A 17,442-nucleotide genomic window follows, 5' to 3' on the forward strand; every position below is an offset into this window, starting at 1 on the left:
AAATCAGTCATTATAACAACAGAGCCATAACAAATTAACAATAGAACCACACAATATAAGAATCAAGATTCAAGAACATCATCAACATCATTGACAATGCTAAACCAAACCAGAGTAATGACAACAATAATTAAAAAAGAAAAATAAAAAATCACATATTAACAATCTTAAGAAGAATACCTTCTAGAGCACAGAGAGAAAACTGGATGGCTGAAGTAGAGAAGGGCTAGAGTGTGGTGGAACAGAGCTGGCGCGGTAAAACAATGACTTTGCACGATGGAGGAATGACGCGAGACAAGAGCAAGTGCCAAAGTGAGGAGATGATAGTGGACGAGAATGACGGAGTGACGAGAATAAGTGGAGGGTGACTTCGAACAATGGTGAAGATGATAGTAGTGAAAAAGGCAGTAACTGAACGGAGCAATTGACGGAGTGATGGAGGAGCTTGATACTGTTGCTAGTAGTTGTGAGTGAATGAGTGCTCATTGCTCAATAAAAGGGGAAGAGAATTAGGTCATTAGAATTTATGTTTTATCTTTTTTCTTTTTTTTAAAGTACAAACTAGTGTCATTTTGGTGCAAAATGTGAAAATCAACCGATTCCAATTCGATTTGATCGGACGATTTCTGACCAATTTAACAGTCCAATAGTGATTGATTTTAGAATAGACGATTTTGATTTCTGACCGAATCAGAATCTTTAACTGTTCACAATTTAACTAATTGATCAATTGATTTGAACCTTAATTTTTATAGTTTAATATTTTTGTGTTATCATATGGATCCTGTTCAAATCTATATTCTAAGTAAAAAATAAGGTAAATTAATTTAATTATATTAGGTATATATTAAAATTAATAACAAATATAAAATATATATTAAAATATAAAATATATATTAAAAATAATTAAATTATATATAACAGATTTTACTGTTTAATTTTAGTGACTAAGGGTGTGTTTGTGAATCACGTTGGAGAAGATATAAGTGGGTTTCAATGTTTTGAACGCTGATCTTTGATGTTTGTCAACTTTTACTAAAAACAAGAAATTATACCTTTTGCGTTTACTCAACCTACGTTTAAGTTTGTTGTTGGTTATTATTGGTTTTTCCATAATTTTTTTAAATAAATATTGAGAATATTAAAACAATTATTCTAATTTTTGTGCACTGTTTACTATTTTAATTTTTTATAATATGTATTATTATTTCTATTAAAAATAATAAATTAAATAAAAAATTAATTATAAACAATAATAAAAATATAACTTAAATACTATATAAAGAAATACTAAAAAATATCAAAAAGATTAAATCTACTTAAAAAATAATATTATAATTTAATATTATATTTTTTTAGTAATTAATTAATTATTTAGCTAGAAGTGATTTTAATTAATATTATTCAAATAATATTTATTTTATTAAAATTAATTTTAGTAAAAATTACCAAACATAAATTATGTAATTCACTTCTATCCAAAATTAATTCTACAAAATTATTTTTATTCAAACTCCAATTTATTCAACGTAAATCCAAACACACACTAAATAATACTTTTGAAAATAGCATTTTTGTGGTTGGTGACTGAACAGGGTGTATATATATATATTGCATACCATACTATTAGCCAAGAATCCGGTATCGTTAAGCACGAAGAAAGAACCATAGGCGGAAATTCCAAACCCCAGCTTACTTTCACCTTCTTCACTCCGATTCCCAGGTACGCTCTCAGATCTCATTTTCCTCACTCCAGATCTGATTTCTTTTACCCTCCCTTTATCGATTCCATGTTTTACGCCTTTCTGACGATTCTATTATTGGAATAATATATTGTTGCGTTTTGTCTGTTTTAGGAAGCTTCAAATGGCGGCGGCGGCTTCAGCAACAGCACCTACCTTCACCGTTGGAACTGCCCATAGAGGAACCTCCCTCCCTCAATCGAAGCCTCTCGGAGGACTTAGGTTTAACTCGCAGAACCCCCTCAAGAACTTCTGCGGCCTCAAGGCTTCATCTTCCGTCACATTGGAGTCCCAGTTATCGTTCTCCGGCAAGGAAACCGTTTTCGCCCTCCGAGCATCTTTTGCATCCAAGGCACAAACTCAAGACAGGACTATCCACTACAATCTTCAGCCTCAGGCATCGTTCAGAGTCGCCGTTCTCGGTGCCGCCGGAGGGATTGGCCAGCCTCTCGCTCTGCTCATCAAGATGTCCCCGCTTGTTTCTGATTTACACCTTTATGATATTGCCAATGTCAAGGGTGTTGCTGCTGACATCAGCCACTGCAACACGCCTTCGCAGGTCAGGGATTTCACCGGAGCTGCTGAGTTGGCTAACTGTTTGAAAGGGGTTGATGTTGTTGTTATCCCCGCTGGAGTTCCAAGGAAGCCAGGGATGACTCGCGACGACCTTTTCAACATCAATGCCGGCATTGTTAGGGACTTGGTTTCGGCTGTGGCCGATAATTGCCCCGGTGCTTTTATTCACATCATCAGTAATCCGGTGAACTCCACGGTGCCTATTGCGGCCGAGGTTCTGAAGCAGAAGGGTGTGTATGATCCTAAGAAGCTCTTTGGTGTTACTACCTTGGATGTTGTCAGGGCGAACACATTTGTTGCTCAAAGGAAGAACCTGAAGCTGATTGATGTTGATGTCCCTGTTGTTGGGGGCCATGCTGGGATTACCATACTTCCCCTGCTGTCGAAGACAAAGCCCTCCGCGAGTTTCACTGATGAAGAGATTGAAGAGTTAACTGTTAGGATTCAGAATGCAGGAACAGAAGTTGTTGAAGCAAAGGCTGGTGCCGGATCTGCTACTCTATCTATGGCATATGCGGCTGCTAGATTCGTTGAGTCCTCTCTTCGTGCTCTCGATGGAGACGGGGACGTGTATGAGTGCTCGTTTGTACAATCAGACCTGACTGAGCTTCCATTTTTTGCTTCAAGGGTCAAACTCGGCCGGAAAGGAGTTGAGGCTTTGGTTCCATCTGATCTCCAAGGGTTGACTGAATATGAACAGAAGGCTTTGGAAGCACTTAAGCCGGAACTTAAGGCCAGCATCGAAAAGGGGATTGCTTTTGCTCAGAAGCAAACAGTTGCTGCTTAAACCTTTAATTTATCAAAGCATTTAGTCTCTGTTGTCCCTTAGAATAGAAAATCAAAAGGTTGTTTCTCAAGGTATTATGGGTTTCTTTCTTTGAGCATAAATACTTCTTAGAGAAGTTAGGTTGAGGGTTTCATTGTAGAATCATACTGCATTCAGGACTTGGAATGCAAAATTTTCCATACTATCAATTCTGCTTCCAGCCCTATTGGTAGATAGAGAGTGAGTTTCCATTCCTGTTACTGAATTGTGCTCTAGTTTTTTTGTCAGAAATATCAAGAAATATCAAAATATATCATTGTTATCATGTAAAATTGGTACACTTGAAGTTTTAATTTCTCATTGTGTTTTTGAATAGTAAGGCTGGGAGACATTTCAAAAAGTTATGCTTACTTTGATCGACTTGAAGGCTAGTGATCAATATTAGGTCAATTAAAATTTTTGTAAGGGCTATGCTCAGATATTTCCTGTGTACTTGGAATTTCACTCAAAACAGTAAATGTGCAGAAAATCATTTGAGAATAATAGTAGGACCATTGATTTATTGCTGTTACGTTTCCATAACTGTATGGACTTGCTAAAAGAAAAATTGTTTGTTGAATATAATCATAATCATTCAAAAGTTGATTAAGAGGTACTCAAAATACAACATTGGAGTTGGCAGATAATGCCAAAAGAATTGCCGGAGAGTACTGGAGACGCCTTCCTTGCTGCATGTCTAATAATAACCTCTTCTTTATGTAGACAAATCCTAGATAAACATCCTCAGTATGAACAAAATATCTCGAAAATGCCACTACCAAACCCATCAAGTGGCAAACACAAATATCCTCCTTCATGTCTGAGTGGCAAGTATCCAATATCTTCACCATGTGCATCACTTAATAGGACAGTCATATACAAAGTGATCAACTCAACAGCTTGAGACAAATTCAGATAAGCCCCTTGGTTTTATAGACTAACAAGTGAATGGTGCTTAGTTCTGAATAAAGCCAACCATATCTGCATCAGAGGCAAAGCTTTGCTAAAGGTGGTGTTTGCCGTTTGGTTTCAGAAAACTTGCCTTGAGGGGAGTGCTCCATTTGAAGTATGTCTTTAGAGAAACTTCACAAAATTAGTGTTTGGTTTTGCAAACCTATGACAAGCTCAAGGGTTACCTTTACCAATAATCATTACAGGAGCAGAGCCCTCCACGGAAGTGGTGAAACCGATTATGGTCCCTAAGGACCACATCACGGTTGTAAACCCAGGAAAATGTTTTCAGGAAATTGTGGCAATCAACACATAGTCGGAGATTATTGGCCACTCTCAGTGTTGTGCCTGGTGGAGTAGCAAGAACCCCAAAAGCAACAGCCAACTTTTCACTGTGATAAGAGAGCACATAACCCTTTTCTTTGTCATCTATCTTATGTAACTCAGATGAAGGTTCAACAACATAACCTGCAATCTTCAGCTGCTTATTTATCTCATTCAGCGTCTTATAAATCTCGCTTTTTCTTGGGTGTAAAACGTCATCGACAACAAAATCATGTACTGTTCCTTTCAACTCAATTGTACTACAACCAGGTGTTGTTTGGATTGATTTTTCTTTCATAAGTTTTCTCACTTCTGCTACCTTGTCCCAGTGACCAGCTGAAGAATAAATATTCAGGAGCAAAACATAATCCCCGGCTTCTTGAGCCTTCAATTCAATCAAGTGTTCAATAACTCGTTCGCCAAGTGTAACGTCGCCATAAATTCTGCAAGCTCCAAGCAAGGTCCTCCATATTGTTGAATCTGGCCTCACAGCCATTGAGGTAATCAGTTGATAGGCCTTATCAAGTAAACCAGCGCGACCGAAGAGATCAACCATGCAGCCATAATGATGAATGTTGGGTGTAATCCCAAACTCTCGACTCATGCGGTTGAAAAATGAGATCCCCTCATCAACCAATCCAGAATGACTGCAAGCAGACAGCACTCCAGTGAATGTCTGATCATCAGGACAAATCCCCAATCTCTGCATCTCTTGAAATGCTTCAATTGCTTCTATCCCATATCCATTAGCTGCCAAACCAGAAATCATCGCACTCCATGAAACCACACTTTTATTGCAAGTTCCCTTGAATACCTCATAAGCCTTATCTAAACTACCACACCGAGAATACATAGATATCAGAGAATTAGACAAATTGCGAGCAGCACCATAACCATGTTCCATGATGTATCTATGAATTCGTTCACCGAATTCCAAGGCATTCAAATGAGCACAAGCTTGAAGAAGAAGCAAACAAGTAACATCATCAGGTTCACATTCATACTTTGAGCTCTGCATGGCATCAAACAAATTCAGAGCATCCCGACTCCGTTTATTACGAATTAAGCAAGAGATCATGACGTTCCAAGCAATGGTATCCCTCTGGGGAATCTCATCAAACACCTTGCATGCATCATGACATTGCTGACACTGTGAATACAAGTCCATGAGAGAAGTGAGCAAAAGGCTATCTGATTGGTGTCCATCTTTGAAGACATTGCAATGAACCTGTGCCCCTCCAAAAAGACACAGGAACCTGATACAACACTTAATAGCAAAAGAGGAAGATAATGGGTCTGCAGAAACACCTCTTCTCCTCATATCTCGATACAATAAGAGACCTTTTTGGGGTGAATCGCTCATAGAAGAGGCCCTGATCATGGTATTGTAATGAGAAACAAAAGGGGAAGTAAAGCTCTGGAAGAAACGGTGGGAATAGCTATGGTCCTGCAATGGGCCAGAGAGAGCAACACGGTTCAAGAAGTGAAGAGAAACTGCAGGGTGTTCAGCAAGAGATGTGCGGAGAATATGAGCGTGTAATTGAAGAAGATGGGTCTTGTGAGAAGCAGATTTTATGGCGGAAATGACCAACTCCATGATGGGTGTTGGTTGGTCATGTTTACTTTGCTGAAAAGGAGGTAACCATAAATTCGGGGGAGGTTGCTCCGGTGGGTTGGTGGTGTGATGAAGAAGATGAATGGCAATAAAAGAAGAAAGTGAAAGAGAGAGACGTTGGGGATTTGGCGCTGCAAGGAGCCAAGGGTTGTGGAAGAACACAACTTGTTTCATTTGCGGAATCTAGCAAAGATTTCAAGCTCTCAAGATTGAAGAACAGAATAGTAGAATACAGGGAAGGGAACTGACTACGCCGCCAAGTAAAAAATCTAATATTTCTAAATTTTTAATAATAATATTGTTTTAAAATGACAAGAAAAAAAATTAAATTCTATTTACCACCTGTTCCCTTCTATTGCTCCTACCGCAAATTTTCTTGTCGTCATCGGATAGCTGTCCAAGATGTCTTTCTAGCCAGAAATCGATTTTACATTGTATTTGGGATTATTCAAAAGCTTAGTTTGTCTGACATAAGTTGAATATTTCTTGTCATCCTTTAGATTTGAAGAACTTGTTCTTGTATCATAGTAGAGAGCATCCGTTCAAGTTCTTTTCGAGACTTTGATGGAAATGGCGAGCAATAAATAATGACATATTTAATTCCCATAAAATTTGGCTTCCAGAAGGGGGTGTTTGGGAATGATTGAGAGTAATAGTATTCTTCAAGGAGAATTGTTTGCTATTTGGAGAGGATATCTCTTAGTTTGGGATGTGGGTCAACTAGATGTTATTTGTGAGACGTATTGTGTAGAAGCATTTAATCTTGTTACTCAAGATGGTTTTGGGGTTATTGATCCATTGTTGCTCAAAATAAAGAGATATCATGTATTGGAATTGGCGTGTTGACTTTCGTTTGATTATCAGAGATGCAAACACGGTGGCAAATACTATGGCAAAGATGATGATGAAGTTACAACTTTTATATGTGGAGCTTCTTTCACCTTGGTAGAAGTTTAAGAGTAGTCTTAAACGGGATTGTCCCTCTATTTAAGCAGTTCCTTATTTTGTTTGTTTTGTTTTTCTTTGTTTAATTTATTTAAGTCACCAAAAAAATTCGTAAACAAACAAAAATTTAGGTTATGTTTGGTTAATTTTTTTTAAATATTAGAGAAATAAAAAATTAGTAGATTCTATCAATTTTTTATCTATTTTTTAAATTTTTTTCTTCAATTAAATAATAAAAAATAATATTTTTTTTTTTTCATTTTCTCTCTAAACAAACATAGTTTTACCGAGCATTAGCATTCCTCGTTGTATTGTGAAATTTACTATTTTATTTATTTCTTTCCATCGATTAACATTGTGAAAATTCATCATTTTATAGCATAATTTAGAAAAGCTTTTATCCAACGACACTATTTGAGAAGGATATAAAGAATATCATGCAAAATTGAAAATGGTATACCTATAAACTATAGATACTATTTTATTAAATAAAAAATACTATGTACATTCTGCCATTATATATTTGCATTCATGAAAATTTTTAAGCGGTTTTGTGATGATGTAAAAAAAAATAGTTAAGAAATAGTTAACATAAAAGTAAAGAAACCTAAATTAAGTGTATTTTCAATATTTCTCTGTGAAAATAATGAAAAGTACAAATTTTCAATTTTTAAGTGATACTCAAACAAATTGCAATGATTTTAAGAGAATTCTATAATTAACGGAATACGATCACTTATTGATTTTTTTGTTATTTTGTTAAAAGAATATAGAAACAATGTAGTGAACTCATCTTATGGCGGAGGAAAAGGAAGCATCTAATAATTAACCCAAAGAAAAAAAATCTTACGATTAAATTTTCTTTCATGCTATTGAACTCATTTCCTTTCAAAAGATAGTTACATGAAAATACTTAATTCATTCTAACTTAAAAGACGAAGAATGAAAAACAAAAGTGCTTCATTCAAACCATAAGCGAGAACACCTCCTTTACACAGGGCCAAAAAGAAAAAAAATAAAAAAAAAAACAAAACAAAATACCACCACTCTCCAATTGATCATTCACCACTTGGGTGATTAAACATATAGCTAGAACACATTTGAATGTTGTGGGACAAAGAAGGCAAAGACAACACAGATTTGATGTCTCGTTCTTGATATTCATCATCATCAAAGCTAATAAATTCAACACCACCCATTGTGTTATTCTGACTAGTTCTTAATGCATTATGTCCAATAATATGATATGATGATGAAGACGAAGATTCCATGGATGAATTTGAAGAAGTACAACCCATCATGAGCTTCCTCTTCTTGTAATTAGCCTTGAAGCATGCTTGTCTAAGTCTTTTGGTATTGTCTTCAAGTTGCAAATCAGGCATTTCTTCCAGAAGCTTCTTTTCCTTCTCTAATATCTCAATTGCATTCCTTAGCTTCTCTTCACTCTCTCTCCCCTCTTCCTTCCCTAGCTCCTTCAATAACCCCATCACACCCCAAAACAAAACGTTGCACGAATCAGTATCCTTAATTACTACAATAATTAAAGGATTAATAATAATAATAATGTAAACTTTTAATTAGTTTATACAATACATTAACCCCAAAATATGTAAACAATACAACATTATCTTTAATTTGTTACCTCAAATAATAAAAACAAAAACATGGTATCAACATCAAAACATTAGTATATATGTGTTCATAAAATGTAACAAAAAAAAGAAATGAAAAAAAAAGAATGTTCTTAATAGCTTTTAGAATTTGCATCTATATAAGAATAGAATAGAATAATGTGAAGTAATGAAGGGACCTGAACATTATTGATGAGGGTTTGAAGGCTCATAAGTTTTCGATGAGGCCACCTTCGAATCCCTAACTCTCTGCATCTCTTCTTCAAAAGAGTTAAGCCCACATCAAGTTCCTTCGCTGCTTGAGTTATTGGCATGTAGAAATACTCCGATATCATCTTCCTTGATAACATTTTCGTACTGTTGCTACTTCTCTCTTCTCTACAAACTCGTTTATTCATAACCCTCCGGATGCTCTTATCTTCTTCATTGTTTTTGTTGGAAAGTAATGATGATGATGAAACTTTTTCTGAACAATCAAAGCCGGCATCCACTTCGTTCCAGACAGAAAACCCTTTCTTGATATCATAAAAGTCATAGTCTGCATATATATATAAGGACATGGTATAATATAAGTAGCTATAATAGTATAAGAATCTAATGAGCAAAAAATAAAAACTTAAAACTCATTATGGTGATATATATACCTTTAATAGTTGAAATTGGCTCGATGGAAAGAGTTTCATAAAACGGAAGTGAAGGGTAACACTCCATGTCTTGTATTGAAAACTCGTGTGCCCAACATCCCAGTGGTGGATATTCGTTAGTGTTTCCACTGAAATATAAATTGAAAATGAATAAATGCAGAGCACAGTGGCAATGCAAATAATTCACAAAAAGAAAAGTATATATAGTATAGTGTTGTAACTTGTAACGAGTTAATCTAAATAGATTACCAGAAAGAATAATAATCATAATCATATACGGAAAATTGGGTGGGAAGTGGGAAAGGATCATCAATTTGTTGAGGGTTGAAGAAGTTGCAAGAAGCCATGAAGAAGATGATGATGGAGAGAATTGATGAAGCGAGGAATATAGTGATTAGTGAGTGAGTGAGGGATACGAAGAGAAAGAAGTTGGCAATATATATACGAATGATGATGATAATGATGATGATAAATGGGTGATAATGGAGGGTAATTACTTGGAGAAAGTGCGCAGCCTTCTACCAGTTAAATGGCTTTTAATGCTATGCTTATGAGTTGTGAGAGTTACAAGGATCTTATTAATTGCATGAATATATAATTCTAATCAAACCTGTTTTGATCTTAGCCATTAGATTTGGGTTCAACCTAGCTTTTATATTATTTCATTAGAGTAAATTATTAAAATAACACTCACAAAATTTATATTGCTGGCAAAATAAATCTTAAACGATACTAACAACAAATAAATTTAAAAAAAATAAAAAATGCGATAAAAAAATTCATGTGTCATAAGTGCACATGATAAGTTTATTGCTAGTAGAAAATTTAAATATTTTTATTTAATGAATATAAAATAAATATATTAAAAATTTAAATATTTTATATTTTAAATGAATTTTTTTATTTTGTAATTTTAACATATGCCTTAAAAAGCACATGATAAATAAACCTTTTTTAAATAAAAAAATTTAAAGATAAAGTTTTGTTATAAATTTTTTTGTACATCTTCTAAATATTTATTCAAAGGTTGACATAAAAATTAAAATCAAATAGATAAGTCATTTATTAAATATAAAAATTGTTTTGTCACTTACAAAAAATATAATAATGATTGATTATTTTTGTCGCATTTTCGGATCACTTAGAGGTTATTTTGTCGATAATATCTTTCAGTAACCTTAACTTTTTGTCAATAGCTAAATCTTCGAGTACTAAATTAGTAGTTAACCCTACATTATTATTAGAAGATTACTCACATACCGTTACCTTTATATAAATTTGATAATTGAAAATTGTTAAATGATAATTTAGTTAAACATGATAAATTATCTGACGATTTTCAACTATCAACTTTATACGAAGACAACTCCATGTGAATTTCTACTTTATTAATATTATTACAAAATATTATTTGTATACTAAAATCAGCTACCAAAATCAATCATTATGTATTTGTGTATAAATACATGTGAATTTAACTCATTTTTAATATGTATTTTATATTTTAATATAGATTTTATATTTTAATGTATATTATTATGTATTTATGACTGATTTTAATTATTGTTATTATTATTAGAGTTTTTTTAATTATATATCTTAAGAACACATTTTAAGTATATCGAAAAACAATTATTAAAAGTTATTAAAAAATAAATATTTTTATATTTTTAATACATTAAATACATTAAAATTAAAAAAAATTATTATTTTATTTTTTTAAAGTGTGTTCTTAGGACATAATTTAACTAAATCTTTATTATTATTATTATTATTATTATTATTATTATTATTATTATTATTATCTCGAATAAAATAATTGTTTGTTTGATAATTAAAAGTTTTACATTAATAAAGTTTCTTTTACTAGTAGTATTACTAAACAAGTAACGAAAGTGTGGAAGTGTAATAATAAAATAACTAATTAAGGTAATTCTATACATTCACTTAAATTTTGTCTAAAATCAAAATATCATTAATCATTTTTTAATGGGTTAATTTGTGTGTTTAATTATAATTAAATAATTATTTTGGACAGAATGAGGTGTCATTTTTTTATTATTTTTTTATTTATGAGATAAATAATAATATGTCTTCGTTCCAAAAATATAGTTAAACAAACTAAACTCTTCATTTTTTAAACAAGCTAAGTAGTCAATCTTACTACTCTTATCTTTTAAAATGTTTATAAATTAATAAAAAAAGTTCGATGATAAATATTTCTAAACGTAGATAAAAAGCAATTTTTTTTAATTTTTATAAAGTTATTATTAAATTATTTTTTATTTAAAATTAGTAGAATAATTAAAAAAAACTATGGGCATTACTTTTATGAGGGTAAAAAACATAAACAAGCCAAAGGGAGAACAATTTTACACAAATAAGCCAAAGCAAAATCTGATTCATCAATCAACCAAAGCACATTTCTATGTAGTTCGAACAACATGGTTCGAACTCACTTTCCACGTAATTCAAACCAATAGGTTCGAATTACACATTGTAACCCATAGCCACATAATTTGAACCAATTTGGTTCGAACTCTAACTTCATAATTTGAACCAATTAGGTTCGAATTACACTCCTCAAGTAATTTGAACCAGCTTGGTTCGAATTACACAGACCATATTTCGTACTAGGCTGGTTCGAATTAGTGAAGACCAGACCTGTATATATATGGTGTGAACGTGAGTTGCTATCATTAGAGGGGAGTAAGATGGCTAGTGTGGAGAGTTTCATAGTGTTGGTTCACCACAGAGGATCCATTAAGAGGAAAACTCGTTTCGGTGTGAAGTTCACTGATAAGAATCCTCTCTGTATTATCGTCAGGCCTACGACGAGGTATGAGGACCTTGTTAGCTCTGTACTGCTGAAACTTGGTCTAGAAGGTGTGAAACGGGTTAAGAAGTATTTTTTTATCGAATTCCAATCATGGTGCTCCAGGAAACCATAAAGTATGATTGTTTCACGATCGGGAGTGATGAGGACTTGCAGGTCATGTTTCATTGTCGCCGGCAGTTTTCAGAGGTGAGGACACCAGAACTGTTGGCAAAGTTGGTTGACGCAGTGTCCAGCTCGGGGGTTCGAACTGGAATACCACCACTTTAGCCACAGTAGCCGATTCTAGCTCCAAACCTGCCGTTGCATCTTCCTTCGTCCCAGCGTACGAGCCACCCGTCCAACCTGTCGCCTCCCATTCGTTCGCTGTTGATCTCAACGGCAGTGTAGGCGAAGAGGTCGGTGAAGGGGAATATCTGCGGACCTCTTTACAGTGTGTTACACCGGCTGGGGTTGGAGATGGATTCTTGGATGATTCAGAGAACGATAATGTCGAGCCGGATATGATTGCTGATGACAGTGGCGATGATGTTGGAGCAAGTGAGACTGCTGGGGCGGGCGGTGGTTCTAGCTCTGGCACGCAGCAGTACCCTCCACATACTTTGGGAGGTCAAACGTTACAACGGACCACATACTTGTCTCGTCACCTCCATTTCCAGCGACCACAGGAGTTTGGATTACCATGTGATATCAGCATTCATTATGCCAATGGTTAGGGATGATGCATTCGTCAGCATCATGGTGCTCCTAAATGCCACCGCCGCACACTTTGGGTTTAGGCCGACTTACAGGAGGGTCTGGTTGGCGAAGCAGAAGGCTGTTGCCCTCATCTATGGTGACTGGGATGAGTCGTACAACGAGCTCCCAAGGTGAGTGTTAGGAGTCCAGTTGACGATGCCTGGTACTGTTGTAGTCCTAAGGACGAGCCCTGTTCGTGTCGGTGGACAGTTGGACAGTTCGGACACATGACGACGAATATATCTGAGTGTGTGAACTCGATCCTCAAGGGTGTCAAAAACCTTCCGGTGTGCTCGCTATTGAAGGCAACATACAGAAGGTTGGCCGAATTATTTGTTCGCAAAGGGAGAGAGGCTGAGGCGCAGATGGGATCCGGACAACAATTTAGTCAGCACTTGGTGAAGTGTATTGAGGCCAACTTGAAGACGGCTAGGTGCTTCACGGTTACTGTGTACGACAGAAATAACTCCGAGTTCACCGTTGCAGAGACAACTCCGACTGGTTCTTTCTCACTGGGTAGCTACAGAGTCTCGCTTGCATCTCACACATGTGACTGCGGATACTTCCAGGCACTTCATTTCCCATGTCCCCACGCACTGGCATGCTGTGCCTACTCACGGCTTACATGGGAGCCTTACGTCCACTAGGTGTATCGTCTTAGTTCGGTCTTCAGTGTGTATCGGATGGGTTTCACACCTCCCATTCCGGAGGGTTTCTGGCCACCATATGACGGGCCGACTGTCATCCCTGACCCCAATAAGAGGCGTGCGAGAGAAGGTCGTCCGAGGTCCACTCAGATACGGATCAATATGGACGAGGTAGATCCGAACCTGCCAAAGAGATGTGGGCTTTGTCGGTAGCCCGGCCACACACGTCGGAGTTGCCCACAGTTCGGAGGAGCAGAGCACACACGGGAACATGATTAGGTGTATTGGTGGCTTTGGTACTTTTGTTATTTCAATTTCGCGTTTAGATTCCACTATTATCGGTTTTCTTACTTGTAGTTGGTGGCTGATAGAATTTGCTAACGTTAGTGCGATGTACTTTGAATGGGATTTTAGTTAATGAATATATTCTGTCTCTGCTGTTTTAAATGAAATGTATGTCTAATACACACCGGAATAAATAACTGTACGAGTTTTATTAAGACATGATGCGAAAACTATGTTCGTAACTTAAATTGCTGTGTGGAACGAATTCTGAGTAATTCGAACCATGTTAGTTCAAATTACTTGGTGACTATTTTTTCAGTGTAATTCGAACCTAATTGGTTCGAATTATGAAGTTAGAGTTCAAACCAAACTGGTTCGAATTATGTGGCTATGGTAGGTTCGAATTACGTGGAAAGTGAGTTCGAACCATGTTGGTTCGAACTACATAGAAATGTGCTTTGGTTGATTGATGAATTAGATTTTGCTTTGACTTATTTGTGTCAAATTGTTCTCTCCTTGGCTTGTTTACATTTTTTACCCCTTTTATGAGATAAAGAAAGAAGAAAAAAGTGTGATCTCTTATTTTTGAATATTTTATTTTTTATTTTTTTTTATTCTACCTATAAAATATATAATGAGAGATTATATTTTACCCTCTATATATATAGAGAGAGACACACAAGTGTTTTTTAGAAATATAAAAATAAATATTTTCTATAAAAACTTTACATTTTAATTAAATAATATATATTAAATATGCAAGAAAAATAAAAAAGCCTCACAGAATATATTTAACAAATTAATATTCTCATGACATATACCAATTAAAGGGAAAATTTTCATAAATAATATATGAATAATTAATGTGTATTTTCATTATTTATATAATAAAGGTTTAATTAAGAAATATCCCAAAAATATATATTAAGATTATTATTAAATTTTAAATTTTTATTTTAAATAAATATATAATAGACATTAAAAATGTAAATCTGATATATTTTTATATTTTTTCTCAATTAATAAAATCAATCAATCCTTAACTAAACCCTATATACTTATTTGCAAGACTATTATAAAATTTTATATTTTTGTGTATTTTCAAGACTATCATCTATTATCTATTATATTCTTCTAATTTTATAACCAAAATATATAATATGTCACTTTTTCATTATAATTAAAATAAAATCTTTTCTTCCAAAATTAAGGAATTTTCATCTCTTCTTTACTAATTTTACAACCAAAATGTACCACATGTCACTTTTTCATTATAATTGAAATTAAATATTTTCTTCTAAAATTAAAAAATTCTTCCCTCCTCCATACTAACTTTACAACCAAAATATACCACATGTCACTCCCTCATTACAATTAAAATCAAATCTTTCCTACCAAAATTAAAGAGTTCTCCCCTCTTCACTTTTCCTTTCTCTCTCTCTCTTCTCTCTCATTCTTTCAACTACTATATCTATTTTATATATCATTATTAATATCAATGACTAATTACTAATTTGACAATAAAAAAATGTGTAACATGATATTCTTTAATTATATTAAAATTAAAATTGAAATGGAAATATACCTATATTATGTATCATATATTACTATCTAATTTAATAATCAAATGTGTCACATGTATCATATATTACTATTAAATGTATCATATATTAAAATATTTTTTTTCAAAATTAGTAAATTTCCTTCCTAAATTCTCTCATCCATTTTTCTATTTCTCTCTACCATTTTTACTCTATATATAATTTATATTTTATATTAGTAATTTGACAAATCAAAATATGTCATCTGATATTTTTTTATTACAATTAAAATAAAAATTTTTCTTCCAAAATTAACAAACTTTCGCTCTCACTCTCATTCTTCATCTTTATTTTTTTCTCTTTTCTCTCATTTTTTATTTTTTTCTACTTTTCTGTTCTACAAAAAACAAAATTAACAAAATAATCTAATTCAAACAAAAAATATTATTATTATTATATACAGTTCTCCCTTCCTCCCTCTTCCTTTTTCTATTTCTCTTAGTCCTTCAACTACTCTATCTTTTTTATATATCATTATCAATATCAATGACTAATTACTAATTTGACAATTAAAATGTGTAATATGACATTCTTTAATTGTATTAAAATTAAAATTAAAATATTAAAATTGAAATTCAAATATATCTATATTATGTATCATATATTACTATCTAATTTAATAATCAAATGTGTCACATGACACTCGCTTATTAAAATTGAAAAAAAAAATATTTTTTTCAAAATTAATAATCTCCCTTCCTAAATTCTCTCATCTACCTCTCTCAATTTTTCTATTTCTCTCTACTATTTTTGTCATCCGATATATTTTTACAATTTTTAGTTTTTTATTTAGTTTTAAATTTTTACCGCTTATCTTTCTAATCTATATTTTCATTTCTCTTCTTTCAAATATTTATTACATATAATTTGAAAAGAATAATAATGTTATAATTAAAAATTAGAATCAAGATTCAATTGTTTTAAAAAAATTAATTTTGAGTTAATTTTATAACTATTAGTAGAATTTTTTTATGCTGCTATCTAATTATACTTTTATGTATATAATTGAGAGAAAAATATTATTTTAAATAATAAATATAAAAATTAATTATTTTTATTTATGTAACAAATTTAACACCTAATTAAATGTAAAAGTATATACATTAAATTATTTTAAATTTTAGATAACAAATGTTAAAATTAATTATTAATAAAAATATTAAATTTTTCATATAAAAATAATAACTAAAAATCTTATTATTTAATTTTTTATTTATAGATAATTTGGTCTTTTTAGCAAATTTTTTTTATCAATTTACGACTTTTTTTTGTAAATATAATTTGATTTTATAAATCTTTTATATCATGCATAATTTATACTATTAAAATAAAATAAACAATAATTTTAAAAATGTATATTTTTGTAATATTAGGAATAAAAATACTAATACACTATATTTATGTGCAATAGTTGTAATGACATGGATCGGTGTTAATGTATCATTTGAAAAAAGAAAGAAATTAGAACTTTATCATCTCGTGTGCCGTGCTGTTGTAGAATTGCATTAAACAGTTGTCTCAGGAAATCCTCTTTCTTGTGTGCATGCTGCATTTGGAAGATTTTGATCTTTAAAAAACATTGGTGGGTTACGACCCTTTGGTCTGTTTTTCACGCTTTAGATAAGTACCATGATTATATCTATTAATCTATTAATCTCCTCTAATTTATAGCCCAAAATGTGTAATTCGATCTGCTACCTATGCGTAACTAGAACACATTAATTAATAATTTGGTTCAAATATACTTTTATCTTGTTCTCTATCCTTTTCACTAATTTTCTTAAAAAATATATATACTAGATGAACAAATTATTTTTATAATTAAATTCAACTAATTTAATTTATGCATTTTTTTATTTAATTAGTTTTTATTATGCTAAAAAATTATTAAGCTAACTTGATTGAATTTAATTATTAAAATAACTTACTCACGTAATATTATTGAAATAAAAAAATAATAATTTGATTCAAATATACTTTTTATATTGTTCTTTATCTGTTTCACAATAATTATCTTAAAATAAAAAAATAGATATATAGTTTTAAGATAAACGACAATAAATAAACATGTTCTGATAACAACAAATAATTATATAATTAAA

General features: G+C 32.5%; 3 protein-coding genes across 3 annotated transcripts; 1 reads left to right on the top strand and 2 right to left on the bottom strand.

The window, feature by feature from the left end:
• Positions 1–1,638: 1,638 nt before the first annotated feature.
• On the top strand, positions 1,639–3,484 carry LOC107468023 (malate dehydrogenase, chloroplastic). Its single transcript, XM_016087272.3, has 2 exons — positions 1,639–1,723; positions 1,857–3,484. The coding sequence occupies exon 2, from the start codon at positions 1,867–1,869 to the stop codon at positions 3,103–3,105; it is 1,239 nt and encodes a 412-aa protein (XP_015942758.1). The 5' UTR covers positions 1,639–1,723; positions 1,857–1,866; the 3' UTR covers positions 3,106–3,484.
• Positions 3,485–3,719: 235 nt separating this feature from the next.
• LOC107468015 (pentatricopeptide repeat-containing protein At3g47530) lies at positions 3,720–6,262 on the bottom strand. Its single transcript, XM_016087263.3, has one exon. It carries the CDS (start codon positions 6,185–6,187, stop codon positions 4,262–4,264), a length of 1,926 nt encoding a protein of 641 aa, XP_015942749.1. The 5' UTR covers positions 6,188–6,262; the 3' UTR covers positions 3,720–4,261.
• A 1,754-nt stretch (positions 6,263–8,016) lies between these two features.
• On the bottom strand, positions 8,017–9,300 carry LOC107470725 (protein RKD1-like). The gene is made up of 3 exons (XM_016090134.3): positions 9,234–9,300; positions 8,769–9,127; positions 8,017–8,430 (listed from the first exon to the last, which is right to left on the bottom strand). The coding sequence occupies exons 1-3, from the start codon at positions 9,298–9,300 to the stop codon at positions 8,017–8,019; spliced, it is 840 nt and encodes a 279-aa protein (XP_015945620.3).
• Between the last annotated feature and the right edge of the window lie 8,142 nt (positions 9,301–17,442).

The sequence above is a fragment of the Arachis duranensis genome, chromosome 1 (assembly GCF_000817695.3).
Source record: "Arachis duranensis cultivar V14167 chromosome 1, aradu.V14167.gnm2.J7QH, whole genome shotgun sequence".
NCBI classification, from domain to species: Eukaryota; Viridiplantae; Streptophyta; class Magnoliopsida; order Fabales; family Fabaceae; genus Arachis; species Arachis duranensis.